The sequence below is a fragment of the Chiloscyllium plagiosum genome, chromosome 42, assembly GCF_004010195.1.
Source record: "Chiloscyllium plagiosum isolate BGI_BamShark_2017 chromosome 42, ASM401019v2, whole genome shotgun sequence".
In the NCBI taxonomy this organism is placed as follows: Eukaryota; Metazoa; Chordata; class Chondrichthyes; order Orectolobiformes; family Hemiscylliidae; genus Chiloscyllium; species Chiloscyllium plagiosum.
The window spans coordinates 10791177-10808333 of record NC_057751.1 but is presented as its reverse complement, the minus strand read 5'-3'; the positions used below and the strand labels follow the sequence as shown (position 1 = coordinate 10808333).

At 43.0% G+C, this 17157-nt stretch overlaps 1 protein-coding gene across 50 annotated transcripts in view; it reads right to left on the bottom strand.

The window, feature by feature from the left end:
- Nucleotides 1–17157, bottom strand: part of LOC122543116 (calcium/calmodulin-dependent protein kinase type II subunit beta) — a 265513-nt gene that overhangs the window by 133186 nt on the left and 115170 nt on the right. For all 50 annotated transcript variants that reach the window (XM_043681394.1, XM_043681397.1, XM_043681395.1 and 47 more), the window contains exon 5: nt 6605–6670. In XM_043681394.1, coding sequence (XP_043537329.1) covers nt 6605–6670 — 66 coding nt within the window. The remainder of the gene's footprint in view (nt 1–6604; nt 6671–17157) is intronic.

Genomic DNA, 17157 nt, shown 5'->3' with positions numbered 1-17157 from the left:
TGTTTTTAAACAAGGCTGCGCAACAAAGATCTGCCAAGTAATACAAACCACAGTGCCACAGCCCTTGTATAAATTAAGTATAAGTCAATTAACACCAGTAAGCAGGAGCCCACTTCTTTCACCACTTGTTCATCACTGGCCGATGAACCAATCAATTTGAAATTTGGTCACATGAGCAGCGTTTCCATGGACCCGTGAACAATCATTTGGCAACATGAAATAGTGTAATTGAAGTCTGTAACTCATCTCTTCATTCTGGTCCTTGGTGCCTGGGGAATGTCAGAACAGCATAACGAGAAGGAAACAGTCTTGGACAGGGTTTGTTCCAACAAATCTTCTCATCACCAATGACAACTGAACACAGCAACGCACAGGCACAGTTTAACCTCTCCCACTGATTTTTTTAAATAGGATTAATCTGTGAATAAAGAAACTCATTGTCTCGAGATTATATTTTAACTCCAATCTGAAAAGGAATTAAAATCCACTGGTTTAGGAAAGCAGCAAAGGTTGCTGAGAAAACTTGGACCAATACAAATGTCCAGCAAAATCAGTGCACAAGTGTGAAGGATTGGAAAGTCAGCTTAAGCAGTATTCTTAAAATTACGAACAAGGTGCAGATTCAGGCTTACAGGGGCACAGAGCCCCTCAGTCATCTCCTCTTTTGAAATTGGCTCCCATGAGTGCTGGACCAGCTTCCACTGCTAGGGGAATGCTGCAAATGTTTGTGTCGGCTCGATAATAGGAAGGAGCTGATCCATCACATCACCTTGGTGAGTGGTATCACTGCACTGAAGGTCACCCGATGACTTGAGCAACTCCAGAGCCACGGAACCCAAGATATATATTCTTCTGAACATTTGTTAACAGCTTTAAGTTATGAACAACATGCAGGTGTTCTGGTCAATGTGACAGATTTTGTTACCAACACCAGAATCTTCCATTACTTGCGGAACAAGTTCTATTTATTTCAACAGGATTAAGAAGGATGTCTGAGATGGACAGACACAATCACCAAGTCTGTAAAGTTCTCAACAAAGTCATGCTGGTAACTTTGCAAATTGTGAATCTTACCCTGGCAATGAGTTTGTAAAAGGTTTCTTCTCAGTGTCTTCCAACTTTTACTTCCTCATAGCCAACATTTTGTAAATTAGTTTGACTAAATACAACAGCTAATCTCCTTACTCTTTAACCTGACTGATCATGTTCCCAAATCCTGAGTTAAACCGAGGGGATGAGTTGGAAACACAAAAATTTAGGAGAGTCCGAACATCAGAAATTACCTTACTCTTCCTCCCAAGTTCATTCACAATTAAAATAAAAATCTTCTTTTTCTTAACATCAGAGACAAAACGGGAAAACTGGCACAGAAAACATTCAGAAGTGAGGTCATCACAGATGTAAACATGTGCAAGCACAATTAAAACACAAAGGAATAGCTTGAGGTGCAGAAAGAATGAGATTAAAATTATACAAGCAAAGGCAAATGTGTTGTATTACAGGGTCTTTCAATTCCTAGACCATCAGAACAGAACAGCCCAGTCCCCTGACCTCACCAAACATTCACCAAGGTTGAAGGGACCATCCACACTGTCAGGTTCCTTCGTGTGACACTTCTTGACCCTCCCCTTCCCCGAAAGTAGATGAAAAAACAAAAAATAATTAGCATTTCTCATAAATTCAGTTGGTAAATCTAATAAAAATCAGTGACCACAGTGGACAGTCCCTTGAAGCAGTGATCCTGTTAACAGCATTTATGCTGGCTTTAATTTTCTTCCCCTAATTTAATTTAAGCAGGCAAGGTCAGATAACCACTGGCAGATTTGCAAGATTCAATCTTAAATAATGAAATGCATATCGAAACAGAACATACAGTTAATGAGAGGCACCAGTGCAAGGTCATTAACAGATAGATTGAGGCTAAATCACTGTCTGTATCGAGTCTTTATCCCTCCCCGATCAGTTGAAAAAACGCCCAACACATTTTGACAGCCACATACTCTGAAGTAAAATGTACATTCCTGCAACTGCCAAAGGGAAGACAACATTATCACTATGAACTTATTTTCAATCCTTGCCAACTGTAACTCCTTTAAAATATGGCAGACAACTTCCACGAACCTTTGGATGTGTGAGCGGGGGGCGTCTCTTTTTGTTAGTAATGCCTGACAGGTGACCCTTCCTCATCATAACATTCTCATCGTGCTGTCTGTACTGGGCGCACTTTCGAACTGTCTCTCACTTTGCTGATCAGAAACTTAACATGTTGCACACCCATCATCCCCGATGTACCTTCCCAATGCCCAAATCAAGACTGGTCGGCACAGTATAGTGTTGGAGACTTTTCCACAAGATCTTAAAATCAAGAAATGTCGAATGACTGACCCTGTTTCCTATGTGCATTTTTGCATGCGTCTATGCCCCCTGCAGTGAGAGAATCACAGCTATTTACGACCATCTGGCTGGGGATATCCCTTCTTGTCTTAGTCCAAAATGACTAGATTCTAGGAGGGATTCACCACTGAGGGGGAGTTTGGCACCCTTTTTTGCATTGTTAGCTAACAGCTCAGGCACACTCCAATCACGCTTGTTCCACAAGCAAGCAACAAGTCAACACATCTCAGACCAAGTCCATCATCTTCCCAGAAGACATGTCCTCTGTTAAAGAATAGAATCCCTTCAGTGTGGAAACAAGCCCAACAAATCCACAAGCCTATCAGCCCACCAACCCTCTGAAGAGTAACCCACCCAGACCCATTCCCCTTCCCTACTGTCCTATATTTACCCTTGACTAATGCACTTATCCTACGCACCCCTGAACACTGGCCAATTCACCTAACTTGCACATCTATGAATTGTGGGAGGACACCGGAACACCCAGAGGAAACCCACGCAGACATGTGGAGAAGGTGCAAACTCCACACAGACAGTCACCCGAGGCTGGAATTGAACCTGGCTCCCTAACGCTGTGAGGCAGCAGTGCTAACCACTCAGCCACCATGCCGCCCCGTTAAGCATCAGGCCAGACCCCCTCAAAACACTTCAAGCCCAGACCCTAACTTTTCTAGTTGTTTTGAGAAGGTGTAAAGTGGATATTCCAGAAGGTTTTAAACAGAACAGCATGTATTTACAGATTACCGAATGAAACACCAACAAGAGAGAACAGAATATAGAATAACTTAACCTATCCAAAACCCAATAGGTCATCCCAATTTAATGACACAGTTCCAAATTCCTGCAACAATTCCCATAAACACACCTTAGCAAAAAAGATAAAATCAAACACAGGGTCTCACAGGAGAGAGATGACAGAGAGATTCAACACAGATCACCTTCTTTCAGCTGCAAAAAAGATGACTGCTTGCTAAAACCAAACCCAACCAGAGTAAAGCTAAGCTGGGAAAACTGGCCACTCCCCTTTCATTGTACAAGTGTTTTTTTTAAACCTGTAAGCCTTTTGCCTGAGGCAGTACCTGCAAGCTACAATCAAACTGGTCCTTGAACTCATCCAAACCAGACAGAATGGAACTTCTGCATTTATGACCTCCATGGAAAAAAACAAAGACAAACTAAACTTGTTAAAGGAGCATCTTCGTCACATCTCTCACCCTCAACCAAGCATCTTAACAGAGTATTTTCAGCTATCAGAATTCTCTTCCACAATAACTTGAAGTTTTTTATTTGTGGAAGGCATTAATTTACTTTCACTGACTTAACTGAATCTGTCTATGGCCTGCAGCTGTTTGCTCTTCAAATACTCAACTATCAAGACAATTCCTGCAAACCCCAAAGGTCTGCTGTGCTACTGTCCAAATCCTATGCTTTAACAGGATCACTGCTGTGAGATAAATATTACAAAAGAAAGCACTTTTCACAGACATCATGGTTATTCCCTGTTTATGATACTCAACTTGGACATGGTTAGAATGAAGGATATATGCCCGTTTTTTGGGGGGGACAAAAGGAAATGACCACCCAATCGACACCTTATATTGACACACAATATCTCATCAAGACATTGGATTTAGCATGTCGGGGGAATCCTATCTTTTAAGTCATGTCTTCAGCAGTATTTATAGTTTTGAAGTTGAGTGCTGCATTTCACCAACCTTCTCTTGGTTTGGCCAGTCCAGACAGCACACAGCCTCCACCTACCAGCAGTTCACACAGTTAAAAGTGAGTGGGGACAAGAGTATTCATCCATTTAGGATTAATTACATTTTTCCTTCCAAGTCTTAACAGAAGAAGGAACGGATTCTAATGTCATGAACTAATTTAAAAAGGTTAAGGAGTAGGATTATATAGACCTTATGCAGAGATTATACTTTGATTCTTCCAGTGGGCTGGAAGGGATACTTTTTTGCTGAAATCGACAACTTTTTTCCCTTTTTATTCTTCGAACTGCTCTTTGCATTCACCAATTTATAACTCAGTCACACAGAGATTCTCTCTGGAAAGACCAGGGTTAAGGACAATCCAAAGGGATTGTACAAATACATTAAGGACATAAGAGTAACATGGGAGAGAATAGAGCCCAGTAAAGACCAGCAAGGCTGCCTACTTGTGGAACCACAGGAGATGAGTGAGATACAAAATTACTATTTTGCATCAGTGTTAACTGTGGACAAGGATATGGAAGATATAGAATCTGGGGAAAGAAATAGCAATATCTTATAAATGTGCATAATAAAGAGCTGGTGGTGCTGGACATCTTAAAACATATAAAGGTGGATAAATCCTCAGGATCTAATCAGGTGTACCCCAGAACTCTGTGGGAAGCTAGGGAACTGATAGCTGGGTCCCTTGCTGAGATATCTGTATCATCGACAGTCACAGATGAGGTGCCAGAAAACTGGAGGTTGGCAAATGTGGTACCATTATTTCAGCAAAGTGGTAAGGAAAAGCCAGGGAACTATAGACCAGTGAGCCTGACATTGGTTGTTGGAGGGAATCCTGGGACATGATGTACATGTATTTGGAAAGGCAAGGATTGATTACGGATAGTCAGCATGCTTTGTGTGTGGGAAATCATATCTCACAAACATGACTGAGTTTTTTGAAGAACTAACAAAGAGGATTGATGAGGGAAGAGCAGTGGACGTGATCTATATGGATTTCAGTAAGGCATGCGACAAAGTTCTGCATGACAGACTGGTTAGCAAGGTTAGATCACATAAGAATTAAGGGAGAACTAGCTAGTTAGATACAGAACTGGCTCGAAGACAGAAGGTGGTGGTGGAGGGTTCCTTTTCAGACTGAAGGCCTGTGACCAACAGTCTGTCACAAGGATCGGTGCTGGGTCCAGTGCTTTTTGTCATTTCTATATAAGATCTGGATGTAAACATTGGAGGCATGGTTCGTAAGTTTGCAGATGTCATCCCAAATTGAAGGTCGAGTGGACAGTGAAAAAATTACTTCAGAGTACAGCTGGATCCTGATCAAATGGGCCAATGGGCTGAGGAGTGGCAAATGGAGCTTAACTTAGATAAATGTGAGGTGCTGCAGTTTGGAAAAGCAAATCAGAGCAAGACTTATGAACTTAATGGTAACATCCTGAGGGAGTGTTGCTGAATTAAGTGACCTTGAAGTTCAGGTTCATCGTTCCTTGAAAGTAGAGTCACACTTAGATCGGATAGTGAAGAGGGCATTTGGTATGCTTGCCTTTATTGGTCACTGCATTGAGTATAGGAGTTGGGAGGTCAGGTTGCAGCTGTTCAGGATGTTGGTGAGGCCACTTTTAGAATACTATGTGTAATTCTGGTCTCCCTCCTCCAGGAAGGATGTTGTGAAACTTGAAAGGGTTCAGAAAAGATTTACAAGGATGTTGCCAGGATTAGAGGGTTTGAGCACAGGGTGAGGCTGGAGCATCGGAGACCGAGGGGTGACCTCCGAGGCGTTTATAAAATCATTAGGGGCATGGATAAAATAAATAGAGGTCTTTTCCCCAAGTGGGGGAGTCCAGAACTAGAGAGTGTAGTTATAAAGACATCTGGATGTGTACATGAATAGGAAGGGTTTGGAGAGATATGGTAAAGATGCTGGGAAATGGAACTAGATTTATACGGGATATCTGGTCATCATGGATGGGTTGGACTGAAGGGTCTGTTTCCATGCTGTACAGCTCTATGACTCTATTAAGTTTAAGTTATTTCAAGAGATGCAAAGGGTGGCTGGTTGAATCCTGCAACTTAACTGAGACTTGAACCAGGAAAGCAAATATAGCACAGCCAGATCAAAGTTTCTCTGGCGTGCGCACAATGTTGTGAAGATGTCATCCACTGTGACAGACTTAACTACCCATTTGACAGTCAACTTGATTTCAGGTCTCAAGGTGTGCAAATGGTTTGCGCCCAATGGTGTGAGCATACTCCAGAATTATGTGGAACTGACAGAGTCCAAGTGGTTTACATGACATATCCATTCCATCCAACCAGGATTCATACAAGACCAGAATTGAATTTGAGTTAAGCAATCACAGTGATTTTTTTTCTGAAACAGACAGAATGAAATGACCATGATGTCTGATGTACAGGGTGCTGGTGACAATCTGGTAGAATCCAAAAATCCTACATTGTCACTGAAAATGACTGATTAAACAACTTACCTTGCATCTGCTTCACTGTAATATTCTCTGGCTACAATATCTTCAAAAAGCTCTCCTCCAGTAACCCTGCAGATAAAAAGAGACAATTGTTAACTCTGAACAGAGACGAGCTTTGAAGGATTCATGCTTTGGTATCAGCTGACCTCCTTTCCCATTCCTGCTGCTCAGGAGATTGGTCAATCTGATAAAATACTGCCAATAATGGAAATCTGAAATGAAGAGAGTAAGTCATGAACAGGAAACAGGAACTGGCAAAAGCACAGTGAACCAAACTGACTCCGTCTGTGCTGTGAGAATCAAAAGTCTTAAGATGGTAAAATAATATGGGCAGAAGGAATAAGAAACAAGTAAAGCAAAACAATAGCAGACATCAAGAACGCAAGCATGCTCCAAATATGTCACATCCTGTTTTGAGAAGAATAATCTTAAGAGACACACAAACTGATTACATAGTGACTTTAGGGTCAACAGTTTTTCAAATTTTGAATGATGACTGTTGTCTAGTTCCTCCTTAAAACAAATCAGACAACTTGAACCAGAATGTTATGAATGAATTTGCTCAGGTGTTCCAGAATACTGAAGCGGTCAAATCATTATGAATTCAAGCCAATATCAATGCACATCATTCCCAATTTTATGAGGAAAGAAGGTACAATAACCTTTAACACCAAACAAGCTATCTGTAATTCTATTTGTCCCTCAAGGTAACAACACTTCCCAAATCACTTGCAGTTTTATGCAGTCCTTGTCTCTCTGGCTCTGAATCTGGTCTGTGAAGCTTGCTTTCTCTTTTTCTCTCTTCAGATAGTCAGCTCGTCTCTGCCTCTTACCACGCTAGTCTCCTCAGAAAGCCTCCAGAAGATTCAAGAGAGTGGTTGCGAGAGCTTGGCCTGCAGGTGAACCCTATTTTTCTACAATTTTGGATGGTTTTCTGGAACTTTCTGCAGTCCTGGCCAATCAGGGAGACACACTTAATAGTTTGAAACATTGTCAATCATTTGAATGGCCTGCTACTGTTTGTTTCTTTGTGGAGCAGCACCTGGTGCCTCTCTGTCTGGGTCCTGCTTTGTTTGGTTGAGACATTCTTGAGGATATGTCTGTCCAGGGTAACAGTTGCCTTTCACATAATGGTAATGACATTAACACCTGGCTGCTGTGTTTCATAGAATCACCACTGTGTGGAAACAGGCCATTTGGCCCAACAATTCCACACCAACCCTCCAAAGAGTAACCCACCCAGACCCATTCCCATGTCCTCCTACTCTACCCCTGACTAATGTAACAAACCTACACATCCCTGAACACTGGGGCTTGGCCAATTCACCTAACCTGCACAACTTTGGATTGTGGGAAGAAACCAGAGCACCGACGAAGTCCACACAGACACGGGGAGAATGTACCAACTCCACACAGACAGTTGCCCGAGGTTGGAATCAAATCCCGGTTCCTGGCACTATGCTGTCCCCTAGTGTGTGGGTTTTGTGACTTCACAGTTATACTTGGTTAATATACCCAGCATAGGAGAAAGTGAGGACTGCAGATGCTGGAGATCAGAGTTGAAAAATGTGGCGCTGGAAAAGCACAGGTCAGGCAGCATCCAAGAAGCAGGGAAAGTGACGTTTCAGGTATAAGACCTTCATCAGGAATGTGGGGGTAGAGGAAGGTAATGGATAGATGTAGGTGGGTGGGGGGAAGTAATGGTGGTAGGTCAGAGAGGAGGGTGGAGCATATAGTTGGGAAGGAAGATGGACAGGTAGGACAGTTCAAGAGGGTGGTGCCAAGTTGGAGATTTGGATCTGGGAATAAGGTGGGGGGAGGGGAGATGAGAAAACTAGCGAGGTCAACATTGATGCTGTGTGGTTGTACGGTTTCAAAGCAGAAGATGAGGTGTTCTTCCTCCAGGTGAAGGGTACAGCCAGCATGCCTTGCAGTTTGGCCAAGTTAACAATCCATGTTTTAACAGCCAGGAGGCTGCCACATGCCCATGCCTAGACCATAGTTCACTCCAAACTCTTGCGGCAGTGGTCATTTTCCTTGTATGAACATAGGGCACAGAACGCTGAAGGACCATGAAGAAGATCAGAGAGAAGGTTAAGCTGTCAGATGAAATTCCCTGGCACGTGCAGGGATTTTAAATCGCTCCTTTGCACCAGCCTCCAGTGCTGACGACGACGCTATGTGATCAATACCACACTGAAAAGCTGATATTCAAATCAAATGTGTCAAACTAAATGCAGATGAATTTTTAATAAGAATTAGTGATTTCTAAATGATCACTGCTGGCATTCATCCACAGGTGCTCCATGAGCCACTTGAATGCATTAAACTTGAGGCTGTAGTCTGGCATCAGTGTCACTGACAGGAAAGAAGCCCATGCATAACCCATCCTTCAAAATGTCCAAACCCAGGAAACTGCACACTCACATATTAGGCTTGGTGCCTAAGAAAGAATTATTGGTGGTAAATAACACATTCAGCTTGACCAAGAAAGAAATGTGACACTGTATTCATGCACTGCATTGAAGGAGAAATGGCCTCTCGCAACAAGCTTGTTGAAATATTTGAAAATTTTCCAAGTTAATACATGTTGGAAGCCATGTCCACATTGACGGTTAAGACTTTCAAAGGGCATGCACAACACTTGTTACTCAGGTCCTTAATTGGTTGAGATCTTTATTTGCTTCCTGGAGACAGTAATTGGTTGCTGTGCAGGGAGACTACTCAGAACGAGAAACCCACATCTGTATCAAGGCATTGGGGCAACTGTCCCCCCTCAAGCTTGTGCATGACATGAAGGCAGACGTGAGGAATGTTGGGTCAGCCACCATCCTACTAAATGGCAGAGCAGGTTCAAAGTGTTGAACAGCCTACTTCTGTTCCTATTTCTCATGTCTTTGAGCCTTCAAATGGACAAGAGAATTCATGGAGGTGTGTGCACCGGGGCGAACAGATGCTTCTTAATGTAGGTCACTGTCATGACAAACAGCTGGGTTGGGCATCTCCAAACAGGTTGTGTCTTCAAGATTTCTAAGTGGGAGATTAACCAGAGATGATCATTCACTAGTCAGTGATGGCCTCATATAGGTGACACAGTAATTTCAAAGCTAAAAACATTATAATGTCTCGTTAAAGCGATTAAATAGAAAGCTAAAAATATCCTTTTGAGAATCAAAGTCAGAGCCTTTCTCAATTACCACATCAAATTTGGTTCCTTTTGTGATGTGATATATGCAGGCCTCAGTATAAATCTACAAAAGGACTTCAATGTGGATCCACAGTTTCAAGGTCATCAGTAGAAAGGTTGTTTTTTCACTTCAGAAAAGCCAAAATGTGGACTTATTGGAAAGATCCATATAAAACAGTCAGAGTATGATATATAGACCTGGTGGATTCCAGAAAATTTTTGGTGGACCAGGGAACATGACTTAAGTAATGTAAGCAGAGGACTAAATGAAATACAATGAGGTGCTTCTTTTTGCAGAATGTCAAATGATCTCCAGTTCTCTGCCAATGTGTGGTAAAACCATCTTGAGTAGAAAAACATGGCAGATGCAGAACATGGTTAAACGTCCAAATTACGTTCTACACTGTGGTATCAAAACAGAAAAGCAGAATATTACTGAAATAGTGGTATATTGTGACATATGGATGCACAAAGGGACATGGTACCCAGGTCTGCCCAAGTCAGTGAAAAGTAGATAATCAATTAGGAAGGCAATAAAAAATCGTTTCAAATTAGCCTGCTCAAAGAAATGTTATTACACACTTCTGGTGCAGGATGGTCTTGAACTGGGCCTTCTGGATCACCACCATTGCACCAATAAGAGTTTGTCTCAGAAATTAGGATGTTGGCCGGCACTGCAAAAGGATTCCAGTTCAGAAACAGGAACGTCTTCCTGCAGTTATACAGGGCCTTGGGGAGACTACACTTGGCAGTATTGTATCAAGTTGGTCTCTCGACCGAAAAAAGAACAGGGATGGACAGCAGCAAAGGTTCACTCAGCAACGCCTGTTTTCACTCAAATTTAGAAGATGAGAAGGGATCTGACTGAAACATATAAAATTCTAACTGGCTGGGCAGGCGAGATGCAGGGAGAACATTTCCCCTGGTTGGGGTTTCTACAATCAGGGGTAGCAGTCACAGGTTACAGTGTAAACCATTTAGGACAGAGATGAGGAAATGTGTCTTCTCCCAAAGCAGAGTGATCCTGTGGAATTCCCTACCACAGAAGGCCAAGTCCCTAAATATATTCAAGAAATAGAGATATTTCGTCAGACGTTGAAGGCATTAAGGGGGGGTTTGAAGTGAAAACAGTAATATGGCATTGAGATACAAGTTCTGCCATTATCATATTGAACGGCAAAGCAGGATTAAAGGGCAAAGGGTCGCCTCTTGCTCCTGGTTTTAATGATTTACAGTCTCCGTGCAAACAGTCTCAGAGTCAGGTCAAGATTGGCTGCGTGTGGCTGTCAACATGAATATAGATTGGACTTTGGAGACTTGAGTCTTACAAAACATCGCTCATAATTTTCAAATGTTTAAGAGTTTCCCCATCAAATCACCCAAAGCTCCTTTTTTCCCTTTTATTTTGACACGGAGATGAATGAATAGGTCAAATGTCCTCATGATGTTAGTTGAGGGAAACCAAATGAACCAGCAGAAAAATATACATACAGAAAAAGACATGGGTCACTGACCCATTCAGTGATGTTCTTTCACTGATTTCAACCCATAAGACCAAGTCGTGCCTGCAGCTGTCTGGTGATCAAACTGCTGTGCAGTAATAAAATCCACACTTGGTGATCAATGACTGATGGTCAAGTTCTCTGAACAACGGCCAAATATGAAACAGGCACACAAATGACTGTCTCATTGCAACATGCACCTTTGAGATGATGAGTAGTTCTCCCATGTGCACACATTGCTAAAAGCCAACTTTCAGTTGACAAAAGCCATAAATGGATTTCGTCCATGAACCTGCCTGCTTAAAAGGCTATCCCGGTGACTCCTTCACACCAGTGTAAAATCTATTTAGAGTCCACATCTGTCAAATCATAGTTACCTTTTCAAGTTGTTTAAGCATTTTTATCATGTGATCATCACAAGTTACCAGGCGATGGCAACGCATGAAAAATGGACCATGGTTATTGGGTATGATTCAATAGCTTTGAAACATCTAAACTTGTACTGCATGTTGCTGCGTGAGTTCTGCAAGTTATGGCACAATTTGCCACAAGTCTTGCAGGAGCGAAGGTGCCCCAGTAATCAACAAAACTGGGAGAGCTCAAGTGAACAACAACTTGCAGTCCAGTAACAATTGTGAATTAGTAAAATGCTCCACAGCACTTCACAAGAGAGATATGAAACAAAATTTGGCACTGAGCCATATAAGAAATATAAGTATTGCTGACCAGAAGTAGAAGGTTTGAGAAATGTTTTAACACAGGTCGGAGGGGCAGAGTGTTTTAATAAGGGAATTCCACAGCTTAAGGACTCCAAGCAAACTGGCTAACACTTGAAAGATCAAAAGAGTAAGTGAGAATCTCACTGAGAGATTCAAGATGGCAGCAGAGTAGCAGGGCTGCATGCAGGTCATGCCTGGGGCTCATCCACTCCCGCATGCTCTCCTTTTTTTCTTTCTACTTCTACGCTTTTCCTTCATTTTCTTCCTTTTGATTTTCTTTTCTGTGCAGCCTTTTGCAGTGGTTTAGTCAGTGAAATCGGCATGACAGCTAAAGCAGGACGTGCACGGAATGGTAACTCCTCCTGGCATTCAGAGGCAACAGCAGACGTGGTTCCTCACAGAGACTGGAGGTGGTGGCAGCAGCAGCAGCATCAGGGATGTTCTCCCTGCATTCGGGGCTGACAAAGGAGGTGAACCTTCTCCAACAATTGGAGCTGGTGGTGATGGCAGTAGCCTTTTAAAGTTGGCGGTGCCGGCAAGGCGATATATCAAAGGAGAGCAACCAGAGCAGAACTCTTAGCAAAACAGCGTCCGTGACGGCCTGGTCTGTCAGCAAACCAATGACCCCTGGTTGCGGGGCATGTGGGTTCAGCATGGGACCCGGCAGCAGCGGCAGCAGGATGGGCACAGCACCAAAGAGATGGTGCCCAAAGCGTGGTGAGTCCAAGCTTGGGTCCGGCACAGGCAGTGGAAGGGGGTTGGTGCCACAGGTGTTGTTTGTGAGCTGGCTCAGGGCTCAAAACTCTTTTCAGTTGTATCTTTTCTGCTTTTTATTCTTAAACTATTCAAAATGGCGCCACATTCTGGCAAATGTTGAAGTTGTCACTCCATTTACTGTACTATTCACTAAAAAATGCGAGTGACAATAAATAAATTATTCATTGAAGTTACAGAGCCAGCCAAAACAAAGAGAAACCTGTCGACTGGCACAAAAGCCTAAAGGAAGACAATTTTACCATTCCTCTTCAAGACTCTGCTGTCTTTAGTGACAGAGTGTGTATGTGTTTGTCTCTGTGAGCATTCTGCAGTGAGTTAGGTTTCTGTCTGCATCCATGTTTGTGTGGGTGTGCGCATGACCATCCGTCTGACTGTCCATCTGTGTGTCTCTGTGTGTATGTGTTGCAGTGCAGATTTTTCTCCATTGAATTCCTTTTCTAATTTGTGATAGTAAGAACTGATCTAACGAATGAGCAATATGAGGCAGTGACACTGAACAATTCCTTCGTTGTCTGCAGACAAATGAGTAAGCAGCATAAAAAGGATCTTGCAGAATATGCTGGAAAACTGAAGATAATCACTGATTTACTATCAAGTCCAGATGCACATTTTCCCTCTGTCTCCATGTACACTGTACTGTGATCTGTTGACACATTTGCAATCTGGGTTGTTTGCACTGTCTCTGTAAATGCTGTTGCATTCTGCTTAGAAGTGGCTGGGGGCCATTCATATTCTGATGGTATGTTGAGGGTACAGAGTATAACAGGAAAAGAAGGGCTACAGATTGTTCTCAGCCCAATACATTCCATCTTGCAATTCTGGAAACATGTACATGTCTGCTGTGAGGTAAACAGTGTGGGAATTAAAAATCAGTGGTCATGTTGTTGGCTAAATTATTCAGAGGAATAGACTGCATATGCCAGAGACATGACTTCAACTCTTACCACTGCAGCAAGGTAAAATAACTCCTCAGAGGCCAGTATCCCACCACCAAGTCACCCTTTATTTCGGGTTACTCAAGTCGAGTCCTTGCCCCGAATCCAGCTTCCTCAGGGTGAACAGAATCTCTGACATTCCTGTTTATGTCTATCAGCCAGGGCTCCTTGATTAGACCAGATTTAACAGATTTGAAAAGTGTGGCACTGGAAGAGCACAGCCGGTCAGGCAGCATCCGAGAAGGTAAAGAGTGAAGGGCTATTCAGCCCAAAGCGTCGACTCTCCAGCTCCTCAGATACTGCCTGACCTGCTGTGCTTTTCCAGCGCCACACTTTACGACTCTGACTCTTCAGCATCTGCAGTCCTCAATTTCTCCAAGATTAACAGCCCCCATCAGGGAACTCAGATTCCAAGAGATCCACATGACTGACCTTGTTCCAAACAGTTCACACAGGGTGTTACATGTATTTCATCAATCTCAAATAAAAACTGACCTCGTCTCAATAACGATCACTATGAAACTGCCAATTTATAACCCTCAAACACTGAAGGAAGGAAATGTGCCATTCTGATTTGGTGTGCCACGTGACTGATTAACAAATGGGCTGGGAAGTCATGAAGCTGTATCAAGCCAATGCAGTGAAGGTAAAAATACCAAGTTACCAAAGCTGCACAAGGTGGCATGCTTGCTCAACAGTGACGGCAGCATGCTACAAACAGAGTGAAATGACACCCAAACCAACTGATCATTCAAAGCTCTGCAGTCTAGTCACAAGTGGTGGTCAACAATTCAAAACTGAACTGGTGCAATCGTTGCACAAGCATCTCGATCATCTGACGGCAAAGCCCAGCATGTCAGTGCAAACAACAAGACTGAAGCATTTGGAATCAGCTTCAGTGAGAATATCAAATGTCACAGTGACAATGACCTCCTGTCGATGTCTCCAGCAGCACAGACATCAGTCTTCAACCATCTCACTGCTGTCTTCAGTCAGTTTGCCTCACAATAAATAATAGCAAGCAATGACTCAAGACAGCACATTCAGCAAAGGCCAAGCACAACAGTTGCAATGCTGAAAACCTATGCTTGAGAACCAGTCATGTCCAGAGCTGGCACCCACCAGCAATATGTGAAATTGACCAGAAATGTTCTGACCTTAAAAATGCAGGACAAATCCAGCCTGATTATTTACTGCCCCATCAGGTTATGTTCAATCACAAGCCAAGTGACACAAAGTCGTATCAACCAAACTGAACTTATACAGCAATAACCTGTTCATCAATGCTCAATTTAGTTTTCGTCAGGCCACCTTGTTCCAGACACTCTCCAGTGCCCTAGCATGATTGAAGTCAATATCATCAAAAGGGAAAGTATCCAATGACTGGAGTCATATCTAGCACAAAGGAAAATGGTTGTAGCTGCTGGAGTCCCAGAACATCTCTGCAAGAGTTTCTCAGAGTTATGTCCTTGGCCCAACCATCTTCAGGTGCTTCACTAATGACCTTCCCACCAGCGTCAGGCCAGAAATGGCCATGTTCACTGATGACTGCACAGTGTTCAGTATCATCTCCAACTGCTCAGAAACTGCAGTAGTGCACAAAGATTTGGATGATGTTCAGGCTTGGGCTGAGAATTTGAAAGTGACACTCACACTGTGAAAATGCCAGGCAATGATACTCCCAAGAAAAAGGAATTGACCTCTCTTTGACAATGAGTCACATTACCGAAACTGAACGCCCAATCAGCAACATTGTGGGGAGTGACCACTGGCCAGAAATGCAAATGTACAGCCATATCCCAAGAGCTGGTCAGTTTCTGGCAATTTGCAACAGAATGAAGTCACCTGTCCACCATCTCTGTGGCACAAATCAGGAGTGTGATGGAATATTCCACACTCGCCTGGATGGATCCAGCTCCAAAACACTCAAGAAGCTTAACATCAGAACTCGGAGCAGGAGTAGGCCATCCGGCCCATCGATCCTGCTCTGCCATTCGATAAGATCATGGCTGATCTTTTCGTGGATTCAGCTCCACTTAGCCACAGTCCACCCTTAATTCCTTTACTGTTCAAAAATTCTATTTGAGCTTTACTGAAGTAGCATCAATCACTTTACTGGGCAGGTAATTACACAGATTTACAACCCTCTGGGCGAAGAAGGTCCTTCTCAACTCAGTCCTAAATCTCCTCTCCCTAATTTTGAGGCTATGCCCTTTAGTCCTTGTCTCACCTGTCAGTGGAATAATCCTCTCTACTTCTATTTTATCTATTCCCTTCATAATTTTATATATTTCTGTGAGATCCCTCCTCATTCTTCTGAATTCCAATGAATATAATCCCAGTCTACTCAGTCTCTCCTTATAAACCAACTCCCTCGACTCCAGAGTCAACCTAGTGAACATTCTCTCACACCATCGATTGCCAGTACATTGTTTCTCAAGTAAGGAGACCCAAAGTGCACATAGTACTCCGGGTGTGGCCTCACCAGCACCCTGTACAGCTGCAACATAACCTCCCTGCTTTTAAACTCAATCCCTTTACCAATGAAGGACAAAATTCCATTTGCTTTCCTAATTACTTGTTGTACCTGCAGACCAACCCTCTGTGATTCGTGCATGCTGCAACTTTGTACCATTCAAGTAATATTCCTTTTTACTGTTACTCCTACCAAAATGGATGGCTTCACATTTATTAACATTGTATTTCATCTCCCTGACCTTTGCCCACTCACCTAAAGTATCTATGTTTCGTCTGCACAGTTTCACAGTCCTCTGCACATTTAGCTCTGCCGCACATCTTAGTGTCATTTGTCAACTTTGACATACTACACATAGTCCCCAACTCCAAATCATCAAAATAAATTGTGAGTAATTGTAGTCCCAACACTGATCCCTGAGGCACACCACTCGTTGCTGACTGCTGACCAGAATAACACTCATTTATTCCCACTCTTTACTTCCTGATGCTATGCATTTTTACCTGATGCAGCAGCCTCTTGTCAAAGGTCTTTTGGAAATCTAGGTACACCACATTTACTGGGTCCCCGTAGTCCATCTTGCTCGTAATGTCTTCATAGAATTCCAAAAGATTTGTTAAGCATGACCAGTCCTTCATGAACCCAGGCTGCATCTCCCCAACGGGACAATTTCTATTCCCTCTGACAGAGGTTAAGCTAACCAGACTCTAAGTCCCCACCTTTTGTCTACTTTCACTTTTAAACAGTGGCATCACATTTGCTGTTTTTCAATCTGCCGGAACTGTCCTAGAACCCTCCAACCACAAGGGATGAATGCAGATTTCTCCAGCTTTCTCATTTCCCCTCCTCCCACCTTATCTCAGTCCCAACCCTCAGACTCAGCACCGCCTTCTTGACCTGCAACCTTCTTCCCGACCTCTCCGCCCCCACCCCCTCTCCGGCCTATCACCCTCACCTTAA